Genomic DNA, 24,955 nt, shown 5'->3' with positions numbered 1-24,955 from the left:
AAGCACAACTCTGTTCATTGTCATGTTCATGACACTTCCAATCCAGTCCCCTTCCAATCTCTCTCTCTCTCTCTCTCTCTCTCTCTCTCACACGCAGTCTCTCTCTCTCACACGCAGTCTCTCTCTCTCTCACACGCAGTCTCTCTCTCTCACGCGCAGTCTCTCTCTCTCTCACACGCAGTCTCTCTCTCTCTCTCACATGCAGTCTCTCTCTCTCTCACACACACACGCAGTCTCTCACACACACACACACACACACACACACACACACACACACACACACACACACACACACACACACACACACACACACACACACACACACACACACACACACACACACACACACACACACACACACACACACACACACACACACACACACACACACACACACACACACACACACACACACACACACACACACACACACCAGTCTCTCTATGGATGCATGCCAATTGTTTATCAAGGGAGCAACAGGAACTGATAGAGGCATGAATGTATTACATGTAGATTATTTAGATATTTTTTTGGGAGCGAGGATATCTTTTATAAAGTGGTGACATGTTTGAAAAGGTTAAGGTTACACTTAGGTTTTGAAATGAGTTAAAAAGAGTGTTTGAACAATGTTCTTGCAAAAAAAGGTTTAATAAATGTATACAAATCTTAAAAGCATACATGATCTGTGTAAATATTATTTCCCTGTTGTTAAAAGGACTCGAAAGGACTCGAAACTCAAACGGTAGGACTTGGGACTCGACTTGAGACTTGTCGGTCTTGACTTGGGACTTGACTCGGGACTTGCCTGTCTCTGACTCGGGACTTGACTCGGGACTTGAAGGCAAAGACTTGAGACTAACTTGTGACTTGCAAAACAATGACTTGGTCCCACCTCTGCTGCTAACCGCTTACCAAGCGGAGCTCTGCGAGGATCTATCGAGTAATCCTGGACCGGCAGTACTGGACGAGATAGCCGCGATCACGGACATCTGTCTCCGCGTTCAACGCTGCGCCGTCCAGGCCACGGGAAAGGCAATGGGAATTATGGTGGTGCAGGAAAGAGCTAGATGGCTCAACCTCACCAACCTCCCAGACCGGGAAAGAGAGGATGTGCTGGACATGCCCATCGTTCCCGAGGGGATTTTTGGATCTGCGCTCGCTTCTATGCAGAAGAGATGCGAGTCCAAGAAGAAGGAAGACGAGGCCCTCCACCTCTGTCTTTCTCGATGGGTCCAGCCGCTGCCTTCACAGCGGCAGTCCCTCGCCCAAACTACCTCAGCTGCTCGGTTTAAAGTACCGAAACAGCAGAGGTCACGGCCCGCCCCGAGTCCCCAGCCCAGGCAGGAGACGAAGGCGAATTGGCCCAGAAAGTCTCCGGTTCCGGCTGCAGCCCAGGCGCAGCCAACCCGGAATTTCGGCCAGCAGGCGAGGAAGAAGAAGCTGGCGGCCTGACAGCCTCCTCTTCTTCCCTCGGTGACGGAGCTGGAAGGTTCCCCAGCTCCAGATGTGTTCCCGCTGCCTCGAGAGATGCCTCAAAGCCATCCTCAAATGCACCAAAACACATGTCACAATATTGCTCTGTTTTCTCGGATAAAGCATTTTCCGCTGACGCATCCAGGCTGAGGGCTGAGGGCGCAGCTCAGAAAAATGAAAGAGAAAACAATAAAACCAATAAACAGCCCGCCATTTGTTCCCCTTTTGAGAGCAGCTACGGCCTCTCTCAAAAGGCGGACGATGAACGGGTCTGTGAAGGCACCGCCGCCACGCGCATGCGCAGTAACGACTGGGGCTGTGAGGCTACCACCGTCACGTGCAGGCGCAGTGCCGGCTGGGGTTTGTGAAGGCACCTCCGTCACGCGCATGCGCAGTGTCGGTGGGGACTGTCAAATCGGGGTACCACCGTGTTCAGACACTAGAGGGCCCCATAACACAACAAATAGAGACTCAGAGGGCAAAAGACGTGACATCTCCGCTGGCTCTAAGGAGCGAACAGTGGAAGATGCTCACAACATCTGCTTGGGTGTTCAAGACAGTTACACGGGGTTACAGACTCCAATTCGCTGTCACCCCCCCTTGCTTCTCGGGCGTTCTGTATTCACAGGCCCGAGGGGAGTCAGCCCACATTCTAGAAAGAGAGATTCTCTCACTTCTAGAAAAGAAGGCTATATCTATAATACCCGCCGAGCAGAGTCAGAGCGGCTTTTATTCCAAGTATTTCCTCGTTCCCAAACGGGGAGGGAACGGAATTCGGCCAATACTAGATTTGAGGGCTCTGAATAAATATCTAAGAAGATACAAATTCAGAATGCTCACTCACACATCTCTGCTGCGTCTCGTGCGACAAAACGACTGGTTTACATCAGTCGACCTGAAAGATGCGTATTTCCACATCCCAGTATATTACCCACACAGGAAATATCTGAGGTTCGCATTTCAGGGGATCTGTTACGAATACAGAGTACTTCCCTTCGGTCTGTCTCTCAGTCCAAGAGTGTTTGTACGATGTACGGAAGCCGCGATAGCCCCGTTAAGACAACAGGGTATTCGCCTGGCAACCTACCTAGACGACTGGCTGCTTCTCGCACAGTCGGAACAGGAGGCTATTACGCAGACAAATGTCCTCGTAAAGCACCTGCTCAACCTGGGTTTCATAATAAACACAGAAAAGAGCATGTTGTGCCCGGCACAGACTGTACTCTTCCTGGGTTCACACCCGCCTGTCAACGGAAAGAGTGAAAGCTTTCAGAGCTTGCCTCGCTCATTTCCAGCTGCGCAAACATGTTCTTTTCAGATCATGCCTGCGGTTACTGGGGCTCATGGCGTCAGCCATCCTGGTTGTACGGCTGGGACGGTTACACATGAGGGAGTTTCAGCACTGGGTAGCCACTCTAAAACTAAACCCCGCGCGTCATGGAGCACGGAGAGTGATGGTTACTGTGAAATGCGTAATGGCACTGCGCCACTGGCTGCACCCGACTTTTCTGGTACGGGGCGTGCCTATGGTTGCTGTCCTTTCACGGAAGGTGGTCACCACAGACGCATGTCTGACAGGCTGGGGAGGTATTTACGAAGGTCGTCCGGTGAGGGGTCTCTGGAGCAGAGACCTCCAGCGGTCGCACATAAATTACCTGGAGCTTTTAGCGGTGTTCCTCACCCTAAAACGCTTTCTGCCTTTTCTCAGAGGACACCATGTCCTTGTGAGGACGGACAATACGACCACAATATCGTATATAAACCGACAAGGGGGTTTGCGCTCTCTCCAGTTACACATGCTGGCACGCAAACTGATCTTGTGGAGCTGCGGCCGTCTCCTCTCTCTGAGAGCGACGCACGTACCGGGTGTGATGAACGTCGGGGCAGACCTGCTGTCCCGGGGTGTACCACTATATGCAGACTTGACTCTACATCCAATGGTTGTGAGCCAGCTGTGGGTGCGTTACGGCCGAGCCGCGGTAGATCTGTTCGCATCAAAAGAAAATGCTCACTGTCAGCTTTTCTTTTCAATGCGCGATCAAAACGCACCATTAGGCGTGGACGCGCTCGCGCACATTTGGTCTCCGGTCCTCCTGCTTCCTCCACTAGGTCTCTTTATGACTGTAAGTGGAGGGTGTTTGAGGACTGGTGCCTTCAAAAAGGGCACACCTCTTTTCAATGCCCTGTGGGAGTGATTTTATCATTTCTACAGGACCTAATTGATAAACACAGAGCTTTCTCCACGATCGAAGTCTACATGGCTGCTATTGCTGCATGCCATGTGGGTTTTGAGGGTAAGACGGCCGGCCAGCATCCTCTGGTCTGCCGTTTTATGAAGGGAGCTCGCAGGCTCCTTCCTGTTTCCAGGTCACTGGTGCCCTTATGGGACTTGACAGTGGTTTTAGATGGGCTCACTCGACCTCCATTTGAACCGCTGGAAGAAGCTGACATGAAGCACCTGTCACTCAAGACAGTGCTGTTACTGGCCCTGGCATCCGCCAAGCGAGTCAGTGACATTCATGCGCTATCTGTACATCCTTCATGCACTCAGTTCGCCCGACGGTTAACGAGAATGTTGCTGAAGCCCAACCCTGCCTTTATACCTAAGGTGGTTGGTTCATGTACCCCCATTGACATTGAGGCATTTCCTCCGCCGCTGTGTCCCTCCGGGGAACAGCAGCCGAATTTGCTATGTCCAGTCCGTGCTTTACGCACTTATATGGACAGATCAAAAGAGTTTCGTCATAATGACCAACTCTTTGTGTCCTGGGCTAACCCTCAGAAGGGCAAGCCTGTTACTAGGCAACGGCTCTCTCACTGGATTGTGGAGGCAATTGCTTTGGCTTACACGAGTCAGGGTCTGCAGGCACCTTCGGGTTTGCGTGCTCATTCGACTCGTGGTCTGGCTACATCCTGGGCTTTGTTCAGGGGTGTTTCCATCCAAGACATTTGTGCAGCAGCGAGCTGGTCCTCGCCGCTCACTTTTGTCCGCTTTTACAGATTAGACGTCTCTGCTCCCAGTGTGGCCCATGCAGTGCTGGGCCCCCTGCTGAGTTAGAGCTCTAACTGTTAAGTTCTGGTTGGTCTTGGTGACTTTTGAGATAAGCTCGTCTGGCAATACGGGAGCTACAATATCCCATAGTGAGACATCGAACGGAGTGTTATGAATGAGAACTATAGGTTACTTACGTAACCCCAGTTCTCAGAGTAACATGAAGTGAGATGTCTCACCAGACGGCCCTCCTTGCTATGGTGAAGCGAGAAGAGGTGCTTATTTGAATGACGCATGCGGCGTAGCGCAAGCTACTTATAGGGGGTGGATTCCCTGACGCTGACGTCAAGATCACCAGCCAATCAGGATTGGCGTAATGAGATTGATGTTTCTGTTTGCTCCGCGATGAGGCGCATCCCATAGTGAGACATCTCACTTCATGTTACTCTGAGAACTGGGGTTACGTAAGTAACCTATAGTTTCAAAGTCTCAAAAATGCTACAACTACTGTCACAAACTGGATGAATGTGAAGTATTTTGTTAAAGGAGGATACAAGCGTAATTAAGGAGCACTATTGGAGTGACTTAATTCATTTGGATTCCCGCTGCATGAAAAAATTAAAGTACGGCGTAAGTGGAAACAATTCAAAAAGGGATTAAACTGTTTAAAACACATGCTCAAAGTAAACCGGATTCTGACGATGTGTTTATGGGGATTCAAAAGTCATAAATAATCTACAAAATGGAGGAGACCGATCTGATCGGAGCAACTGTAACAAATAATACAACTGAAACCGGCATGGACAATGACTATGTTTTAAAAATGCGCTTATCCAGAAAACCCTGGTTTGGACACTTTACGGGCAGAAGAAATATTTCTATTAAAGAAAGAATTATACATTTCTGTCTTTTTATGCCTTTATTAGCTACTAACTTGAATTTTTATTACAATTAATTAATCAATTATTTTTTAGATTGTATTGTAATTTAGAGACAAGGCCTTTAGAGACAATCATGTATTACCTTACAATTATATATAAAAAATAAAAATAAATAAAAAATAAAGTCTAAATATGATATTTGACCTCAAATCATCTGAGGCCTGGCGCGCCCCCTGCGATCTTTGGCGCACCCCCTGCGATCTTTAGCGCCCCCCAAAGGGGGGCGCGCTCCCCAGGTTAGGAACCACTGCATAGGATATAGGTTTTCAAGTTCAATAATAAAAACAAACAATATTTCCGGAGATTCTCCAAACGTCCCTCACGGACAAGTTGAGCAACAGCACACATTTGAATGTAATAATAGTAGAAATGCTGGATCAGACGTATGAATATTTGAGTCTTAACCTGTGCTGCAGGGCGGGGTGTCCTGCAGGGCCTGCACCATGTGCGTCAGACTGGACGGGCTGCAGCGGAGCAGCTTGGGCAGGAAGTAGTCCAGGATGTACGTGGTCTGGTCAAGCTTGGCCCGGCACAGCACCAGCAGCAGGGGGGTCACCCACGTCTTGTGCCAAACCTCCATCCAGACCTCTGAACCTGTGGTGTCCACTGCACCCGCCTCACTGCCCAGCTGCGCCTTGTGGCTGACGAACAGCCTCTCCAGGAGGTCGCTGGCGTACGGAGCCAGGTTCTGGTCCCCCATCAGGCCCAGGAGACTAACAGGCAGCTGGGGCTGGACGTCCAGTAGGTGCCTCGCCCCGTAGAGCTCCACCAGGCAGCTCAGGGAGCCGTACTTCCCCCTCATGTGCCACTCCAGCCCCAGCAGGCTGAGGGTGAGCTCTGTGATGTAGGAGTCCTCGGCTGGATCAAAGATGGAGGAACATGTGTGCTGATGGAGGAGGAGGAGGTTGCGGAACAGCGCACGGGTTTGGTGGCGGACGCCGTCCAGCGGGTGCTCCCAGTGGGAGTAGATGTGCTCCAGCAGGCGTTGCTGCAGCTCAGAGCCTCCGCTGAGGGACTGTTGGAGGCAGGGGGGGCAGACCTGCCTCTCCCCCTGCAGGCAGTCCAGAGCAGCGCTGCTCCACAGGGTCAGCACCCGAGACACCACCATCGCTGTACTGGACTCCTTTATACTACAGCACAGGGGTACACATCGTTTACACGTCAGAAACACTTGGAACTTTCAAAGAAGGTTCACACAAGCAGCCACTCTCAGTATTACTGTTTTATTGTTTTTATCTGCTACATTTTATATCTACATGCATGTTTTGCCAGCAAGTTTTGAGTAGGAATGCGATATTATCTGTGATAAGTATTTTTTTTTTTGTCCTTTACTTTAAATGTTGTACTGTTTTTTGGAAGAAATGAAAAGTATATAACGATGTATTTAAATATTTAATTTATGGCAATGAAACATGAACTCACTATGGGCGCCTAAGTGTACCTTGTTTGATACAGATCTTCTTAAAAGGATGATGAAAATAATGCTTAAAAATGATCATTCCCTTTAATATCTCGAATCATTTTTGCAACATAAGTCAAAAGGATTGCATAACTAATCGTTTCCAAATTGCAGCCATTGTGGGCAGCATTATAATTTGTTGCTTTAAATGACTTTTGATTCTACTGGGGAACCTCCTGATATAAGCAGTCAGTACTGATTGGGGATCAGTGTACCTGACGTCCAGATCCAGCAGAGTGTTGGGAACCAGCAGCAGCAGCTGTTCCCACTGCGGCCCGGGCAGAGCGCCCTTCCAGCTCAACATGGCCAGAGCCCCGTGACACAGATACAGAGAGACCCCGGCGGGGCGAGCGCTGCTGCACAGACCCTCACACCTCTGCTGCAGCCACCGAGGGGCGGAGTCTAAACCCTGTGCTGAGCCACGCAGCAGACTGCACACCTGAGGAACAGTTCAACAGAATGAATTTAGCAGCTTTAAACATGCACCATTATAAATATGTATATCTTATGCTATTTCATTTGTACATAATTTACTTATTCCTGCATTTTATTAACAACATCATGTCACGTGCACTATTTCATGTATTTTTATTTTTATGTGGTAAGTGTATTGTATGTTGCAACGTTTTTATTTGACAAGTACTTCAAAGATACACAAGTCAGAAAAAAATAGTAATTGTTCTCAAACATTTGTGTGAACATGTGAACAATCCAGAATTCTAAAGAACTACCACAACTCACCACAGAGGCAACTTCATCTCCACCCCCCATGGCAGAGCGGATCAGTAACACTATAGCCATGCCCGCTGTACTCTGGACTGACTGGATAAAGTCCTCTATGAAAGGAAAGGGGGGGGGGGGGGAGTGAGAGGAGAGTGTGTACGCACAGGTATTTCTGATTTCAAGTTCTGGAGCAATGGGAAAGTTCATGGCTCCATCTGCTCCTAAGAAGCTGCTTCCAACAGTCCTTTGTTCCCTGAGTTAAGGACTTCTTCTGAGAAGTTGTAATAACTGCTTAGTAAGGATGGATCTTGACTGATGTCTCTGCATCGAAATGAAGGCAGATCTTCATGTCTACTTCCATCAGCTGGGTCACTGTACATGTCACGTGTTTCCACCATTTAACAGACACGATAGCGACACCGGTTCTTTCCGTTTGTCATTTTGGCAACATCTGGTCCTGGAGCAGTTTTGAACAGAAATGCATTTACATAACCAAGTTATGGTTAGGACTCAGTAAAGTGTTCAGGTAATTTTCATTTATTTAAGCATTTCCCTCATGCTGCTTTTTACTTCTACTCCATAACTCAGAGGGAATTCGACGGTTTACTCCACTATAGTTCTTTGTTTAGTCTAGTTAGTTTTGAAGATTCAGATTCATATTAACAAAACACAATATAATAAACAAATGTATCATGCATTATTATAGGTAGTGATCTCTTTAACTGTATTCATCCCTTGGAGAAAGTAACAAGCTACACAATAATGCATCAGTCATTATAATTCAATATCATGTTATAGGATATTATTTGATGAATTGTTTTGGTCAATTTGATGCTTATACTTTTGGACTTTTACAATTTTCAAATGCAGATCCTTTTTTTTAGTACTTCTAAATTCTGGTAGTTGTATGAGGGTGGTGGTGTGATCCCCAGAGGGTCTCTAGTTTTGCCCTGGTTCTTACCATCAGTGAGGATGTGTGTGTAGCAGCCCAGCAGGCTGCTCAGTGTGTCCTCCAGCTTGGTGTTTGTGTGTTGAGCCTGCAGCGAGGAGCCGATGGTCTCCTGAGATCTCTGCATCACCAGCATGGAGGCCTTCACTGTCGCCAGGCAACAATACATCAGCTGGGCCTGGGCGATGTGACGTCCTGCGAGACCACTGGGACAACAGCAGGGGGCGACAACAACAAGGTATATACAGTATATTCAGAATCACAATAAGATGATTTGTATTCATCCTGAGGAAAATAATGTAGATTCGTTTTAGAATAAAAAAGATCAAATACAATTATATTAAAAATATATATCTATATATTTAATGTAAACATAAAATATTGCATTATAATTGAATTAAATAGAATATTTATATTAGCATAAGAAGTTAAGTATAAATGTGCACATTGTAATTCATTATATTAGAACAATCGTTACGTAATATGTGTATATTACAAAGTATGCAGTGGTGTAACTATTAATAAAGATATACATATATAAAAACACTTAAGAAAAGTAGATGTGGAAAGATATGGAACACAGAATATGCCTGTATACCTGTTCTGATGAAGACATTCACTCAATCCCTTGTGAAGAAACTGCATCACTAAATAGAGGAGAAAGATAGTTCATGACTGGCTTCTTTAGAAAAAGAAAAAAGGGGAGACATTTCTAATCCCTCTGACACTAACCTTCAGGCAGCAGTTTGTTAATGCATCTCTCACCTGGAGGAAAGGTAATGTAGTTATTCTACAGTAGAAAATCAGATTGATTTGATATCCGTTATCTCAAAAGTAGAACAATTCTGGAGTAAAGGTAAAGACGACCCCCCCCACCCCTTACCGAGAGCGAAGCCATCCAGACAGGCAGTGATGGTGTCAGTGATGTGTGGGTACTGCTCTGAGGTTGGGTTGGACAGACAGTCGGACAGACAGGCGGACAAACTGTTGACAGTCTGCTCCTGTAGCCAGGCTGGCACTGAACCTAAAGCACTGAGGATATCAAAACAGAGACATGGCAATAATCAGGTTATCAAAATGATGTTTGTGATATTTAAGTTTGAATTCATATTGTAATGGTTGTAATTTAATAAAGATTAAAAAGATGCATTGTTAAATTGCAAACTTGGGATGTAAAATGGTAAATAGACCAAAAGATACAGAAAATATGACTTTCATGATTAACTGATAATAATTGATAACACTGGAGATGACAGTTTGCAATAGTCATAAAACTGATATGGAATTGACATTGCTGTTACGGTGAGGATTCAGATTGATATACAGTTTATTGATTAGAAACGTTTCTTGCTGTTTGCCATTTGAAAGAAGAATAAAATCAGCCAAACAAATACTGCTTTTCCCACTAGCATCATATGAAATCTCCTTATAGTCTCAATCTTATTTACTTGTAGAGATGCGTTTCAAATTAAAATCCTAAAATGTAGCATTGTACCTGGCGATGGTTCTTCGCAGGGGGTTCTTAGCCTGCAGGGAGGTGTAGACCAGAGTCAGGGTGTGCAGACAGGACTCCAGAAGAGCTCCATCAGAGGGCTCTTCACTCAGGGCCTCCAGCTGGGACCCCGCCTGGTGGAGTATGGACACACAAAGGTTTGTTAAAGGCCCCATGTCATGCTTTTTCGGTTATTACCCGTCCCCTTGTGTGTTATGAAGGTTTTTCTGCATGTAAACGGTCTGCAGAGTCAAAAACCCTCAAAGTACACCCTGTAGCGAGTAAAACTCTAACACAGAAAAGACCCCTCTATGCTGCCCCAGAACGCCTCGTTGGAGATTTCTCTTTTTCCATTGTTTACTTCTTATAGTGTAGTAAGTACAGTGACGTATTGGGTATAGTGACGTAACGTCTCTAATCTCTATACCCAATAGAATAAACACACACACTCAATCTTTTCTCAGCTTCAGCTCTGCGGATTTCTCAGCCTGAACTCAGCCTGAACTCAGCCTGAACTCAGCCTGAGACAGCAAGACGCGGCGGGGCAATAGATGCCGTGTGTAAATTGAAAAGATAATACATTTTACAACATAGGTAGACCAAATGTTTGGAAAGGCATGTGTCTATAATAAGAAGATGAATCCACGAGGATGTCAACAATCCTGTGGGAGCCATCAGGGAAGCAGCATGACGAGACCCAGGCAGGACCGCAGAGACAGGCAGACATTTATCTTGCATTCATGTTGAAGATTACATTTCTCTGTAAACCAACCTTTATAACAAGCTGGATCTGCTGCACCGGCTCCGTCAGCTCGAGGCAGGACTGCAGGGTCTGTGCCACCTCCCGGACTCCATCCTCTCCTCCGCCCACAGAGAGGGATGCTGGAAAAACCACAAAGAATACAAATTAACCCAATTACATTTATATTAGTAATAAATACTCCTTATGTGCACATGAATAAACACATGTGTATACAACTCAATGCATTTGTTTTCCATATGTAGTAGTTTTTCTAATTATTAAAAACATATTTGAACTATTATTGTCTGTATTTATGTGTGTATTTACAAAGAAAAGCTATTTTTTAGTTTTTAAATAGTTTCCTCTACATATAGTTTTATAGTATTAATTTGTCATCATTTATTTGCTTGAATAAATGATAACATAACATTTTCAGTCTTTTTTTTTAAATTAAATATATCTTAACAAACTATGAAGGAGTGTGTGGTACACACACCTGTGCTCTACTTCAGTCCTTTGGTCACATTACCTATCAGCTTGTGTAGTTTCTCCTCATCCAAAACCACAGCCTCTACTTTGGGGCTCTTCCTCTTCTTCACCACCATGGCTGTTCCCTGTATGAAGTGAGGAGCAATAATAGTTCATTCATTCACATGACTGTTTATCCAAAAAATATGCAATTTACAAAAGTTAGAACTCCACCATGTCAGTCTATTTGTTCAGTCTCTCTATTTGTCTCTCTCTCTCACACACACACACACACACACACACACACACACACACACACACACACACACACACACACACACACACACACACACACACACACACACACACACACACACACACACACACACACTTGTGGACACGTCACGCGGTCGTTGTATATTTTACTTTACCTTGGTTAAATGTAATATTACTGTATGCTAGGACTAATGTTAGCCAGCAGTTATTGCTAGCTAGAGCACTGAGTCTACGTCCGAAATTAAAAAGCGAGACACAAGTAGACAACACTCACACGGTAAAACAAGGAAACGCTCACAAAGAAAAGAAAAGGAAAACTATATACAAGTTATTTGTTTAGGTAGCTAGCATGTACCTCAATTCAGCATAAGGTTTACTTGGTTTCAGCTGGTAGGTAACTCAAATTCATGTAAAGTCACTTCCGGTAATGATTTTCAGAATAAAACTTAATTTAAAACATGCCTAATAATAACAAATAAAATTACAATGTATATGGAACTTTTTGAGTTTCTCTATTCTTAATTTAATTACATGACCAAAATACATTGTGTTGTGCGACATTAGCCGCTGTTTCAACTACTTGAGTATCATGCAACTTTACATTTGAAGCCACACTTTTAGCTTCCTGTATTGTTATTACAAGCTTGACTAATCCATGGTCCATGCTGCACATGTGAGACGTCACTTCCGACAAAATCGTTACACGCCGCCCTCAGAAGTTTGTCTGTCCATAAAATAGCGCTCCAGCTATTCATTGGTGGAAACCACACGTCAATATAACCCATACTTCGTTGTTGTACACTGCTGAGAAAACGCCTACCAAAAATATAATTGGATGTAATTGTGCGAAACCCCGCCCTCTACATCCAACCCGTCTCCAACTTTTGCCTGAGCTTGAAATGAAATCCTTTGGGCACGAGAGAAATTCACCGTTTTACTCATGAATTAAGACTTTCACAACAGGAATAACAAGAAATGTGTTGATGCTGGAGTCGACATGGCTTGAAGTCCTTTGAGTAGTAAACATCCATCAAATATTCTCAAAGGTAAGTCGAGAATTTGGAAGAAAATTGCAGTGTTTTAATTTAGTTATAATAGGAAACGACAGAAAGTTCTTTGGCAGTCTTTTTGCTGAGTTTAGTTTAAACGGTGATTTTAGCAATTCATCTTTCTCGGAAATCCGCTATTTGAAATATTTGAAATTATGAATAGACACAATGTCCCTACGGTTTGCCATTACTCACAAATTCACTGTATATGAAAAAAGAAACACATATGCAATTTGCGTCTGTTGCTTGCTGGTGTTCACTCAAAAAATGAAGACCCCAAAGTACGGTTTTATGGTAAATTAAATTTAAAAAAGATACATGAGCTATAATGTGTCATAGTCTGTGTACATTATATTTAAAGTACCACAAACGATTTGAAGTTACAGTTTTTAGTCAGAGTTACTCACTGTTATTGTATTAATCCATAAATAAAAGTTTTACAAAATTCACAAACACTTTTTAATACATATTAACCCAATGTTTAGGGTGCTTTTTATTCCAGTCTGTACTTTTTAATCCCAGTTAGGGCTTTTTATGGCTCGATACATCATTATTCCAGCCAAAAATACTAGGGAATCACTCTAAGAGCTGATGAATGCTCCACTATCTCATTACACTGACACAGGCTTTACTCAACAGGAAGTGAGACAGAGAGGGAGACAAAAAGAAACTCAGAGTCAGGGTTCAGGGGTTAAATTGCCTTTCATGTTTTCCACCACCCACATCCTTTCATTATCATCGTTAAATACTGCTTGGATACAAACAATTATATATGTCCTCAATTATAGAAAATGTATCCTAACATGATCGTCTTTAATACTATAAGACATGTATTTGGCAGTACATTTAAGTGAATCAACTTCTCAACTGAATCACAGCAATATCAAGGAATAAAAGAAAGGAAAAGTTGATTGTAACAATGGCACTTTTTGTTGCATAATTAGGAAAAAATGACTGATTTCGATGATTTTTTTAATCTTTTAACAATAAACTAGATTATAAACATGCTGAGAGAATCATGTGATTCTTTAAATTACATATTATTATTTGTTTGAATTGATATGTATAATATAAACCAGATACCACAATTCCTTAGTCGTATCGCTCTGTTGATCTGCATGCAGTATATAATATATTATAGTCATTTATTTTTGTTTTGTTCTGTGGGATCAGGGCTCTTTTTTCCCTTGCCTTATTCAGTGTTTACCACAGAAAACAGGCGGCAGAAATAGGCCTGTGGAAAGCAGTTTATTGCCGTCCTCCACACATGTTTGCAGTCTCTTTGTGCGGAGGCCAGGCTGGTAATGAGAGGTTATTACTTGGAAGAGAAACCCGGGCTTTCTTTCTTCCTCCTCCATCAGAGATCCTCATCTGACTCTCTGTATGTACAACTGTTTTCCTATGATAGTGTCTGGAAAACATGATGCAAGTCCCAGGGAGGGCGTCAAGGTGTTTTGTTTGGCTAAGCTAAATGATACACCCACTGCCCACACTGGTCCAGCTGGGCTCCGCACTGGAACATTTCAGGTGCTGCCGAGTGGCAAAACATCTGCACAACACACCCTCTCTGTCTGTTTGTCTGTCTCTTTACACATGTTTGTGGGGATATATTAAAGTTTGAGATGTGTGGTAAATGGATTTGCAAGTAGAGATGGACATAATGACATTGTATCTTGGATTAATAAACGCTCGCAAAAGCTTAATTGTGGTGAATTTCCATTGTTGGCAATTGATGAATATTCGGTAGCCATCTTGAAAAAGCTGTCATGGTAGAATAGTGAAAACATAGCCTGATTTTCTAAAATACAGGAATGATGTTGTAAGAAAAAACAGACTCCCACTATTTGAGAGAAAACATAATTCCTTCTCGGGGCCAGTATCATTTATGATTACAAATTCCACAAAAAAGGGCTATTGGAAGAGTTAAACGTATATTTAGATTATAATCAGGATAATATCATCAGTGCAAAATGAAAAGGACATTTTCAGATCTGTCATTTAGGAAATCAGATATGGTTCAGTTACTTTTTACCATTTGATTGATCTCATAATATTTAAAGAACTGACGAATGCAGCATATCGTGCCTAATGCAATATTGACATTAGTGAGCATCAACCCTGTTTTCGAGAAACTCTGACATAAACGAAGTTCTTGGGAAAACACCACTTTTATGAAGAACTTTTGGAACTAAATTGTTAATTGACCTCTCTGCTATCAACAACATTACAGACATAACATGCCCAAAAAGATCCAAACTTTAGTTTCTAGGTCAGCAATCGTCTGCTGCCCTTGAGAAAAACACTTAACCCACGTATGGTGTTCGGGTCTGTGGAACCCGTTTTCATTATTTAGCTAAAGAAAAATGATATGATAAATTATTTTTTTAAACCCACACTCAATGGCCTTGGCTCATTTTCTGTGATGAACATATATCAGAACATATTTTCAATGACCACCCACTGTACCCTACACATTTACATTACATACAGGGTGTTCGCTCACAAAAGTGTGGAAATTGTGTGTGTGTGTGTGTGTGTGTGTGTGTGTGTGTGTGTGTGTGTGTGTGTGTGTGTGTGTGTGTGTGTGTGTGTGTGTGTGTGTGTGTGTGTGTGTGTGTGTGTGTGTGTGTGTGTGTGTGTGTGTGTGTGTGTGTGTGTGTGTGTGTGTGTGTGTGTGTGTGTGTGTGTGTGTGTGTGTGTGTGTGTGTGTGTGTGTGTGTGTGTGTGTGAGAATTTTTATGTTTCTGCCCCTGCCATTCCCGCACAATAAATTCAAGCACGGACACCTGTCTGCTTTCTCATTCCCGCATTATGTCTAGAGGGAACCAATCTTAATTTTTTTCACATTCTATCCCAGCTGCAAATTTGGGGCGAGACACAATAAATAAAGCTTCGCCAGTTTGGGTCCTTATCACAACTGATCAAGATGGCCAAACGATTCTCTGCTCAGAGGGCCTTGCAAATGATTTTGGAAGAGAGAGAACCATTTAATGATGATGTAAAGGAAGAGGAAGAGGTTTCAGAATTTGAGGATCACATTTCTGTGAATTCTGAGTCTGACAGTGACTTTGAAGTAGAGGATGAGATTGAGCATCAGCTAGTTACAAAAAAAAGACGAGCCACAGGACCAGCCGGTCGAGCCACAGGACCAGCCGGTGAGTAAAACGAGTAGCACTTAAATTAATTAATGTGATCCAACAAATGTAAATGGGCAAATATTAACCATATATGCTGTTTATATTGCTTGTAATTGAGATGAAGTAAACATCTGTTGAGTATTTTAACATAAAATAGTTTGATTGTGTTGGCTTGAAGCCCAAAAAGGCAGCGGGTCCACCAGACCCACGAACACTGGCTGAGTAACACAAATATGAACACCACACAAGGGTTAATCCAAACTAGCTTAATAGAAAGACAATATTTCCCACAGGAAACGTATTGTGGTGTTTTTCTCACCTCTGTGTGTTCTCTTTCAGAGGGCCGGGCGTGATGGCAGAGGGTGAGGAGGCCATGAGCCAGGAGGACTGGAAGGAAAAGTGCGTAGTCCTGGAGGCGCTGCTGATGAAGTTCAGAGTGCAGATCATCAAGATCAGAGAACTCACCGCTGACAAGGTTTGTGAAAGTAGTGGCCACCTGTTCGACATATCCTCAAAGAATGGTTTGCATGATCTCTGAGGAAAGTTGTCCTGTCATTTTTTGTGGGATTACCTATTAATATCCAGAAACACAAGTGGTCAGCTTCAGGGCAAGCCCTTGCAGTGTAGAACCTGTTAAGGCAAAAAACTATTTGTTTTGTGGAAATTGTATGGTTTGGGCTAAAATAACAACTGGAATCATGTAACGTAAATATCATTGTTGAGGTTAAAATAACTATGGCAGTGGCTTTACATAGTTCGAAAGTTAGGGAACAAACATCTCAAAGTTGGGGATTTAAAATAACTTTGGAATCGGCGTTCAGTACGAAAGTTCAGTAAGAAATATATCAATAATAATACTTTGTATAGCGCTTTTCCTAATGCTCAAATAAGCTTTATATAAAATCAGAACAGAAACAGTAGTCCCTCCCAACCCAAGTGTGAGTAAAGTGTGTGTGTGTGTGTGTGTGTGTGTGTGTGTGTGTGTGTGTGTGTGTGTGTGTGTGTGTGTGTGTGTGTGTGTGTGTGTGTGTGTGTGTGTGTGTGTGTGTGTGTGTGTGTGTGTGTGTGTGTGTGTGTGTGTGTGTGTGTGTGTGTGTGTGTGTGTGTGTGTGTGTGTGTGTGTGTGTGTGTGTGTGTGTGTGTGTGTGTGTGTGTGTGTGTGTGTGTGTGTGTGTGTGACTTTCGGATGTGACTGGGAAGGTGATTAGGTTAAATACTGTAACTTAGGAAGTGTAGTGGCCTTACTTAAGTTTGAAAGTTACATAACAAATATGTCAACGTTTGGGTTAAAATAGCTACGGAAGTGGCGTTACTGAAGTACAGAAGTTAATTTGGCCAAATTAAAAAGTAATTGCTGACCGCTGGTTTCACACAGCACCCTATCAGCAGCCTGCATTGTTTGGTAGGGGATGTATTGAAAGTTTATCGAAGACGATATCAAAGATGTAAAGTGGTCAACATGTCAGCCTCAAGAGGAGGACCAGTGGCGGCGCTAGGGGGTGGCTACTTGGGCTCAAGCCCCGGATGTTTTCTGAAAAGCCCCGGATGTTTCACTTAAAAAAAAAAAATAATAATAATAATATATATATATATATATTTTTTTTTAAACGTCTCGGGAGTAATGTGCAGTACCGGAGTCCACCAGAGAGGCAGCCGCTGCGGGACAGTAGCCTGTGTACTGCGTAACCTTCCCTGCCCTGAAGAACAAGTGATCCTTCCTAGTGCCCATCGCCATATGGCTCTGCTAGTGGGTTATGGCTAGAAAGGATCCGTCTAGTGTAAAACTGTCGCGAGAGTTTGCAATAATGCTGAATGCTTACGTTTGACAGGCAGCCTTTCAGTTACAATCGTTAACATCAGTGCGCCACAGCAAATCATGGTGAGAAGCTAAACTATCTATTAATTATGTCAATTACAGGGAGTGTGATTGTTGAAATAGGGTGTTAGCGGTCTTGCTGTTCAAAGAAGAATGACAACACTGTAGTGTAGTAGATCACCAACACTATGGTTTATTTTTTATTCACAGGCAAGTCAACGTTGTCGCAGTAAAAGGCCCAAGATAGCTCCTGGTGCAATAAAATGTTCCCTTTCAGTGTTTCACTATTATCCTGCGGTATTAATGTGTATGTTGCATCGTGTTACTGCTCTAGATGTGTTTCCGAGCCGCTCCGATTACAACGAGAGCAGCGCCATATAGACTTCTATCTATATAGCGCTGAACGAGAGTTACAACGAGAACGTGACGTCATATTTACACAAGACGGATCCTTTCTAGCCATAACCCTGCTAGTGCCTGACGAGTTTTAAGGTAATAGTCTATAAAGTTATGGATATTAGAAAGTTATTTTCATTGAAAAAGGCGCCACAAGCTGCAGCAGCAGCAGTAGTATCAGCAGCTGACAACAATGTCATCACCAGCATTGAAGAAATGGATGATGTTTCAGGTTTGTGAATCTAATGGTGATATCTGCACTCTGGCTGACTGAGTAAGAAGTGAAAAAGAGTGATTTAATGTTAATGTTATAGCTAGTAAACATGGAGTAACCACACTATGTATACCCTTATATGTTAGTATGTATACAGAACATGACTAAAAATTACTCTAAGATGTAACGTTAACCCTTCATACCTCAGTCTACCTTTAAGACACTAAAATAACGTATTCCAATTTTTATATTGTTTTGGAATTATACCGGCTCTCGTTTCAGTACACTTAACAACGGAACCATAGCAACGGAACTGACAGGCAACGGAACTGACAGGCAACGGAACTGACAGGCAACCCTCTGAATCAGACTCTGATTTGCTGTGACTGCATCCACTCAGAGTGTCCGATTCAGAAACGTGACTCTTACACTCTTTACGTCACAAACAAAGATGGTGGATGAGAATAGATCTATAAAACGATAAGCAATGCGCCAGAATCAATGTGAGACTATCCGCATCCTTTAAAACTCTACGCACATTCGTTTCACCAAAATAAGTAAACGACTGTATTTGAGTGAGTTAAGGCATTAGTTTGCTTCATTAAAGGGTGTTAATGAATAAGTGTTCTCCACTGCCTTTTGTCCGCTTTAAGGTATTATTAAGGTAGGGTTAATGTTGCTCTCAAAGTGCAACAGATTGATGCTTTTAACTTCAATATTTAAAAAAAATCTTCCCGGGGGAGCATGCCCCCGGACCCTCCTAAAGGAGGCGACGACCCCCCTAAAGGATGTTCGGTCCACCCCCCACTTGTAAAAAAACCCCCAACAACTCCTGGGCTAAGCCCCGGATCTCCTACAATCCTAAATCCGCCACTGAGGAGGACATCCACTCTGAAGCGGAGAGTTGTGGTGTGTCTGGTGCATTGGGCCGGCCCAAACTGCTCAGTGGCCTAGATCTGAAGTTGCTCTCCAGGGAGTCTGATTAGAGCTCTAATGTAAACAGCAGTCTTACCACAGGGCTCTGCCACGCACTGCATGATGGGACTGACCCAGCTCCAGTCAATTACAGAGTCAGAGTAAGCTCAGCTGGACAGCAAAACAAACTCCCGGAGAGTTGGAAGAAAGATTGGTTTTGGTGGGTTTTTTGTAGCCCACGTAACATATGTGAAAGTCTCTGCTGTTTATTTTTAGTCTTATCCATTGTGCTTGACAGATTTGTCTTAAGCATTTTTTCCACTGAACATCATAAAACACACCATTAAACTCAGAATAACACACAGTTTGTTTTCAAGAAGCGTCTGTGCAACTTTAATTCACTGTTTACTTTTTCTCTTTGAGATTCAGAGCCTTTTCTGCAGTTTTCTCATGTAACTTTTTTACACTGGGTCACCACTTCGTAGCCCCTATCCTGTATTAAACTGTTAAGCTCAGTGCTCTTGACTTTGAGTTTTTTGAAAATCTGATAGCAGTAATCCTTTTATTTACCCCATACGGAAGAACACTGATTAATTTCCTAAGGATCCAGAGTTAAACCTGAGTTTAACAGTTTTGCTAAATCTTTCATTTGACCAAAATGCTTTTGGACCACGAATGCTGTGTGCTTGTATTCAATACATTTTATTTATGATAACTTCCATTCCACGGTTTGAAAAGATACAAAGATTAAGGGAACCTGCCTCGATTTTAGTTGGGTAGTAACATTTTTAAACGTAAACTAATAACATTATTGCCATCATAACAAAGAAGATTTAACCTTATTGGCCAATTCCAGAATTGTAATAAAAGACAAGAATCAGAACTATTTAGCCAATTCAGGCAGATACAACTTTCACATTTAAATGTAGTTATTTGACTGCTGTAGATTTATTGTAGAATGACCCATCACTGTGTGCTCATCATGTTAACATGCAGACCCCTGCAGATGCTTTTTTTCTCTACTGTGGCTCCAATCGCCTCTGCCAGAGCTTGTTGTTTTAAAGCTGTGCGGGGGCGCAAGCACGTCACTGCAAAATCCCCCTAATATCTTACTGTGGAGGTGGGCTGATAAAAGGGTGAAGAACTCAATTGAGTGGTGAGTCACTCTGTTGTTATGGCCTCTGGTCCAGAAAAAACTGCAGGTTTGTCTTCATTCAATGATGCAACTGAAGCATTCTGGGTTGTTCTGTAACACTAAAATTAGATTTAAAAAGTACGTTATGCTAATTTCCAGGTTGATATTTTTATGTTGTGCCTCTACTGGGACATGTCTCCATGCTGTAATGTTCAAAAAGCTCTTTATTTTCTTCTCATACTGCCTGTGCTGCAGCACCTCTTTTCACCCTCTGTCTGAAACCAGAACCCAGTCTGCTCTGATTGGTTAGCTGGCCAGCTCTGTTGTGATTGATCAACTTCTTAGAGTCCCGCCCCTTAGCAAATCACGTACAATATATTGGAGCGCTAACTATGATTTCCCTATATGATTTAAAATGTGCAGACCATTTCCATGCGCACAAACCTAAATACCACACTATAGGAATGGAAAAACGCAATAAAGCTTAAAAGGGCCTCTTTAATAAAAAGAGACTGGAGTGCTTCTTGAGATGGCTCCCAAAACTTGTAAAAAACATTCAAACTGACTTTAAAAAAAAACTGAACCTAATCCATTGTTCAAGTTGTAAACTTTTTTTATTTTATATACACACCCGTGTCATCGATCTCCTTACCCAAACATAACCATTAAACCAATCACATACTTAAATGTTCCTGTTTATCATACTGCTTAATATCAATATGTTTTCTTCATTCATTTATCTAGCAATAACCTTTACCTCTCGTTTTGTGATGGCTCTAGTATCTAAGTTGTTTGTAAGTCACAGAACACTTCTTCTAATGTGTCTGGTTCCTTGGCCGGGTTAGTGTAAGGCGAATCTGGGTAGGCAAATAGTTAAAGTCCAAGAAAGCCTGTATGAGTGGATGAAGGGGGGATGAGGAGAGAAAAAGAAAGAGAAAAAAATGTAGGCTGTGTGTAAAGATTGAGCTGCCCATGGGAGGAAATACCCAGTTTGGTAACCAGTATGCGTGTGTGTGTGTTGCTCAAGAATTGAGTTAGCAAGTTGACACAGTCAGTTATACTGTGTCCACGTGTTTGTATGAAGGTCAGTTCAAATTAATTTATGAACTTGGTTTTTAACTTGACTTTGCAAAAAAATGAGAACTGGTGTAATGTGTGTGGGTGAAGCTTTTTGGGAGGGACGTTAGTTTTGGCCTTCGGGGCCTCCAGCTGTAACAGTAGGCTACACATCTCATGAAGGAGACAAAGAGCCCAAGTGTGTTTCATTTTCTGTCAGAGTCCTGCCTTCAGACTAACATGCACACTGATCGTTTTGATTCTTTCTCTCTGCCTCTTAACCTCAAATTTACAAAGAACGTATCAGAATTTGAAATTATGTAAAATGCAAATGAGGTGGAGTTCTAGGAGTATTTTAAACTGTGGGATTGACTCAATGTAAACCGCTATACAGGTTTTCATAATGAAGGAACATGTCACCTAGTTCCAGGATGTGACTCATTAATGTGTTTGTATTTATTTCCAGGCATCAATGGAGCTCTGTGGCACATAGAAATAAGATGAAATTACTCTTTGGACACACAACACACACACACACACACACACACACACACACACACACACACACACACACACACACACACACACACACACACACACACACACACACACACACACACACACACACACACACACACACAATTCTTAATATTAGTAGCATCAATTATTTGTTGTTTGAGATATGTTTGTTGGATTTGTCTTGTTTATTTATGGATTTCATGTTATTTCATTTCATTTTAATCAAATACCCTCTAAAAACCTTATCTAACATGCTAACATGCTAACCTACCATTATATTAGTCGATTAACCATAAAGAGACTGTCTGTAGCTAATGTTATGTGGTAAATTCAATCAAGGGGTAGCCCAGTGCTGTTATTTGTGGTCCAAACTATACTCAAAAAAACTTTACAAACCTGTTGAACCTTATCGTAACACTATCGTAGCTTTATCATACATGTTAGCTTGGTGGCTGGCATGAGCCACTTGTCATACTGTAGTAGCATATCATCGTGATACTGTCTTGCAAAATGTCCATCACAAGTGTGCAATACAAACAGAAGAGATAGACTCCTTCCTCACTCTTCACATACGTTAAGATAATAGTGTTCCCCTGGAAGTTGTACTGTTGCATTAAAGGGTATATGGCACCAAAGCTACAAAATGAAGTGCAATGAACCGACAAATGAACCGACTCAAGGTTTAAAGAAAACATTATTTGTATTTGTTTTCGTTTTTTCATACAATTTAACGTATTATAACCTTTGAAAGCGAAACTACTCCCAAACACAGACCAACCAGGGTGAATTGGCACCATTTTATAGTTTGGTCTTCAAATGTATATAATTAGTCAACCCCATTAACTGTTTACACATCAAAACGTTGGCTTTTACACCTCTACCTGCCTAGTCACCGCCACATAGATGCCAACGGATGGCTTTAAGTTATTCAGACTTGCCCTCACAGACGTTGACTCTTCATGTGTGTGAATCCTCATTTGCTTGTGTTTATGTGTTAGTACCCACTGCTATCTGCTTGAATGCCTGCCTTGTTTGTCACAGAAAGCTAGTTTATGAGGTGAGTTTATCTGTCTATTTGTCTCCAGTTTCCATTTGATTGGTCCGAAATAACAATTACAACATTAGAAATGTAGTGTAAGAGTGTTGGATAGCATATGTGCGTGAGATGAAGTTCTGAATGTATATTTGGTCAGCCTTTTTGGTATAAAACCTGTAGGTCAGCTCTGTGAGTCGTAGTGTACAGAAAGAGGCTTTGTGAGCTGGCTGTGGATGGAGCGATGGGGGGGTGGATGGAGTTCAGGGGGAGGTTGGCCAGAGAGGGCCAGACGCCAGTTGTGGAATTTCAGGAATGGAAGTTGAGCTGGAGTCTGGATCTGAAGAGAGAATTTACTGCAGAGGTGATAGAGCGTTTTACGAAGGTTACGGAGGCTGAGGGAGATGCGAGGGGTTCACGGCCATGCGTGTGTCTGGGAGGTAGCAGCAATACTTATATTTTTTGTGAGTACATTAGGGGCTGTAAATCATAAAATCACCATCATGTAAAAAGTGATACTCAACCAATGTGCCAATAGGGTGCCAAGTGGCACACACGCCCACCATTTTTTATTTACAAAGAACACTGGAAATGTCTATGTCCATAAGAAGTAAATTAGGTGGCAAAGAGTGCATAGAAAGCATCACAATAGTGCATTTTTCAGATCTTAAAAATGCCCCACATCAGTTAATTTAAAACCGAAGAATTCTAAAGAAAGCTAAATTATTGGCCTTTTAATCTTTAGTTATTCTGAGCTATTATCGTTATCAGCTGCATTAGTTTATCCTTTTTTTCAGCAGGATTACGGAAAAACTGCTTACCGAAATATTTTTTAACAAATCCGAGTTACTAGGTTGGAGGGGTTGGCTTCAATTGAATTCACATGTTTAAACATTGAAGCATACGGCATTTGTGCTACATTCATGTGGTGTCAGAATATCCGACAAATGTAAAAAAATGTATTACAAAATTAAGTGAAGACAAGACTTTTGCGAAAATAACGTTTACGAACATTTCTACATTTCCAGGACAGATATCTTGCATTTACAAAATGTACACATTTCTTTTGGTCCTACCCATAGTAATGTGACTTAGTAGTGTTTTAGAAGTGGAAAAGGACTTACAGCCAACACACAAATGTCATATGTCCTATGTAGTTGCCAACTATTTTGTTTCCACAGTGGTTCTGTTAAATGCACTGAAATAAACAAATTAGCACTCCTAATGACTTAAAGCAGCTGCCGTTCTGTTCCATAACCAAACTTTGTGTAAACTACCGTGAATAGTGATAACTACTAAGCTGCAGCTGGTGGAGACTGGCATGGCTGTGCTCCAGCTTTCCCCTGCTGCTGTTAATTCCAAAATACCAGTAGAAGTGGACCCAGCGCAGTCCAAAAGCAGCCACACCCTGCCAGAGCCACTCAGTATTTCCACTGCACAGTGTTCTGGACCAGAGTGGAACCAAGGCCGGTACATCACCACTGTTCCAATTGTCATTTAAGTGGAGGATTGGTTGTAGGCCTGGAAATTAAACATCTACTGTGGGTTCTTTTTGTCAGTGGAACCTGTGGTACCTTCACATCTGGTTTGGACATTATGGTGATCATATTATGTCCTTTTGTGCTCATTAAAACGGACAAATAAGACAATAATATAGAAACATGCCTAAGTTCCCGCAATCGATTTATTTGGTTTCTATCACTTCACTGGTCCTACTTCTTTGTTACAATTACATTAAAAAGATTAATATATATGTCACAAAAGTGCACCCTTTATATAGATCCTCTGCTGTACCACAAAGCCTCTCTCAATACAGATATAGCATGTGGCGGAGGATAGCATGTTAATTACAGGGCATGTATTCTGTATGCTTTAGCTGGAGACGACACACACACAATCTCGCATGCACACCAGACATAACAACATATAAAACCCCATAAACATATGTCTGAAATCACAGAAGTGGAGTTTGTTCTGCTGAACAAAACATGTAAGTATCATAAAAGTGTGCTAGCCAAAAATAGAAATGTTTGCAATACTGGCAAATCCAATCGAAAAAATCCCATTGCTTTTTGTTAAGGGACCCCTTGTAGCGTTCAGAATGCATAATCTGTTTGGTATTTTGAGCAAAACGCTTCATAGACATGTAATATATGCCTAACATTAGTAT

The 24,955-nt window shown here is 42.4% G+C and overlaps 2 protein-coding genes across 7 annotated transcripts in view; one reads left to right on the top strand and one right to left on the bottom strand.

Annotated features, from left to right (window-relative positions):
- Positions 1–11,929, bottom strand: part of thada (THADA armadillo repeat containing) — a 157,577-nt gene extending 145,648 nt beyond the window's left edge. For 2 of the 5 annotated variants that reach the window (XM_079689658.1, XM_079689660.1), the window contains exons 1-11: positions 11,671–11,905; positions 11,301–11,385; positions 10,802–10,911; positions 10,033–10,163; positions 9,421–9,569; positions 9,270–9,302; positions 9,136–9,184; positions 8,550–8,743; positions 7,607–7,701; positions 7,081–7,304; positions 5,812–6,536 (exon numbers count right to left, since the gene is read on the bottom strand). In XM_079689658.1, the coding sequence (XP_079545784.1) occupies positions 5,812–6,536; positions 7,081–7,304; positions 7,607–7,701; positions 8,550–8,743; positions 9,136–9,184; positions 9,270–9,302; positions 9,421–9,569; positions 10,033–10,163; positions 10,802–10,911; positions 11,301–11,376 (1,786 nt within the window). In that variant the 5' untranslated portion in view covers positions 11,377–11,385; positions 11,671–11,905. Of the gene's footprint in view, positions 1–5,811; positions 6,537–7,080; positions 7,305–7,606; positions 7,702–8,549; positions 8,754–9,135; positions 9,185–9,269; positions 9,303–9,420; positions 9,570–10,032; positions 10,164–10,801; positions 10,912–11,300; positions 11,386–11,670 lie in introns of all 5 variants that reach the window. The other 3 variants (XM_079689656.1, XM_079689659.1, XM_079689657.1) reach the window with 2 other exon arrangements.
- A 463-nt stretch (positions 11,930–12,392) lies between these two features.
- The window catches only part of plekhh2 (pleckstrin homology domain containing, family H (with MyTH4 domain) member 2), a 40,110-nt gene continuing 27,547 nt past the window's right edge, over positions 12,393–24,955 (top strand). Inside the window, exons 1-2 of one of the 2 annotated variants that reach the window (XM_079687659.1) lie at positions 12,393–12,561; positions 16,041–16,176. In XM_079687659.1, the coding sequence (XP_079543785.1) occupies positions 16,054–16,176 (123 nt within the window). In that variant the 5' untranslated portion in view covers positions 12,393–12,561; positions 16,041–16,053. The remainder of the gene's footprint in view (positions 12,562–16,040; positions 16,177–24,955) is intronic. The other variant, XM_079687658.1, reaches the window with a different exon arrangement.

The sequence above is a fragment of the Notothenia rossii genome, assembly GCF_949606895.1.
Source record: "Notothenia rossii genome assembly, chromosome: 6".
In the NCBI taxonomy this organism is placed as follows: Eukaryota; Metazoa; Chordata; class Actinopteri; order Perciformes; family Nototheniidae; genus Notothenia; species Notothenia rossii.
Note: the sequence above shows the minus strand (reverse complement) of the source record. Positions and strands in the feature narration are given on the sequence as shown.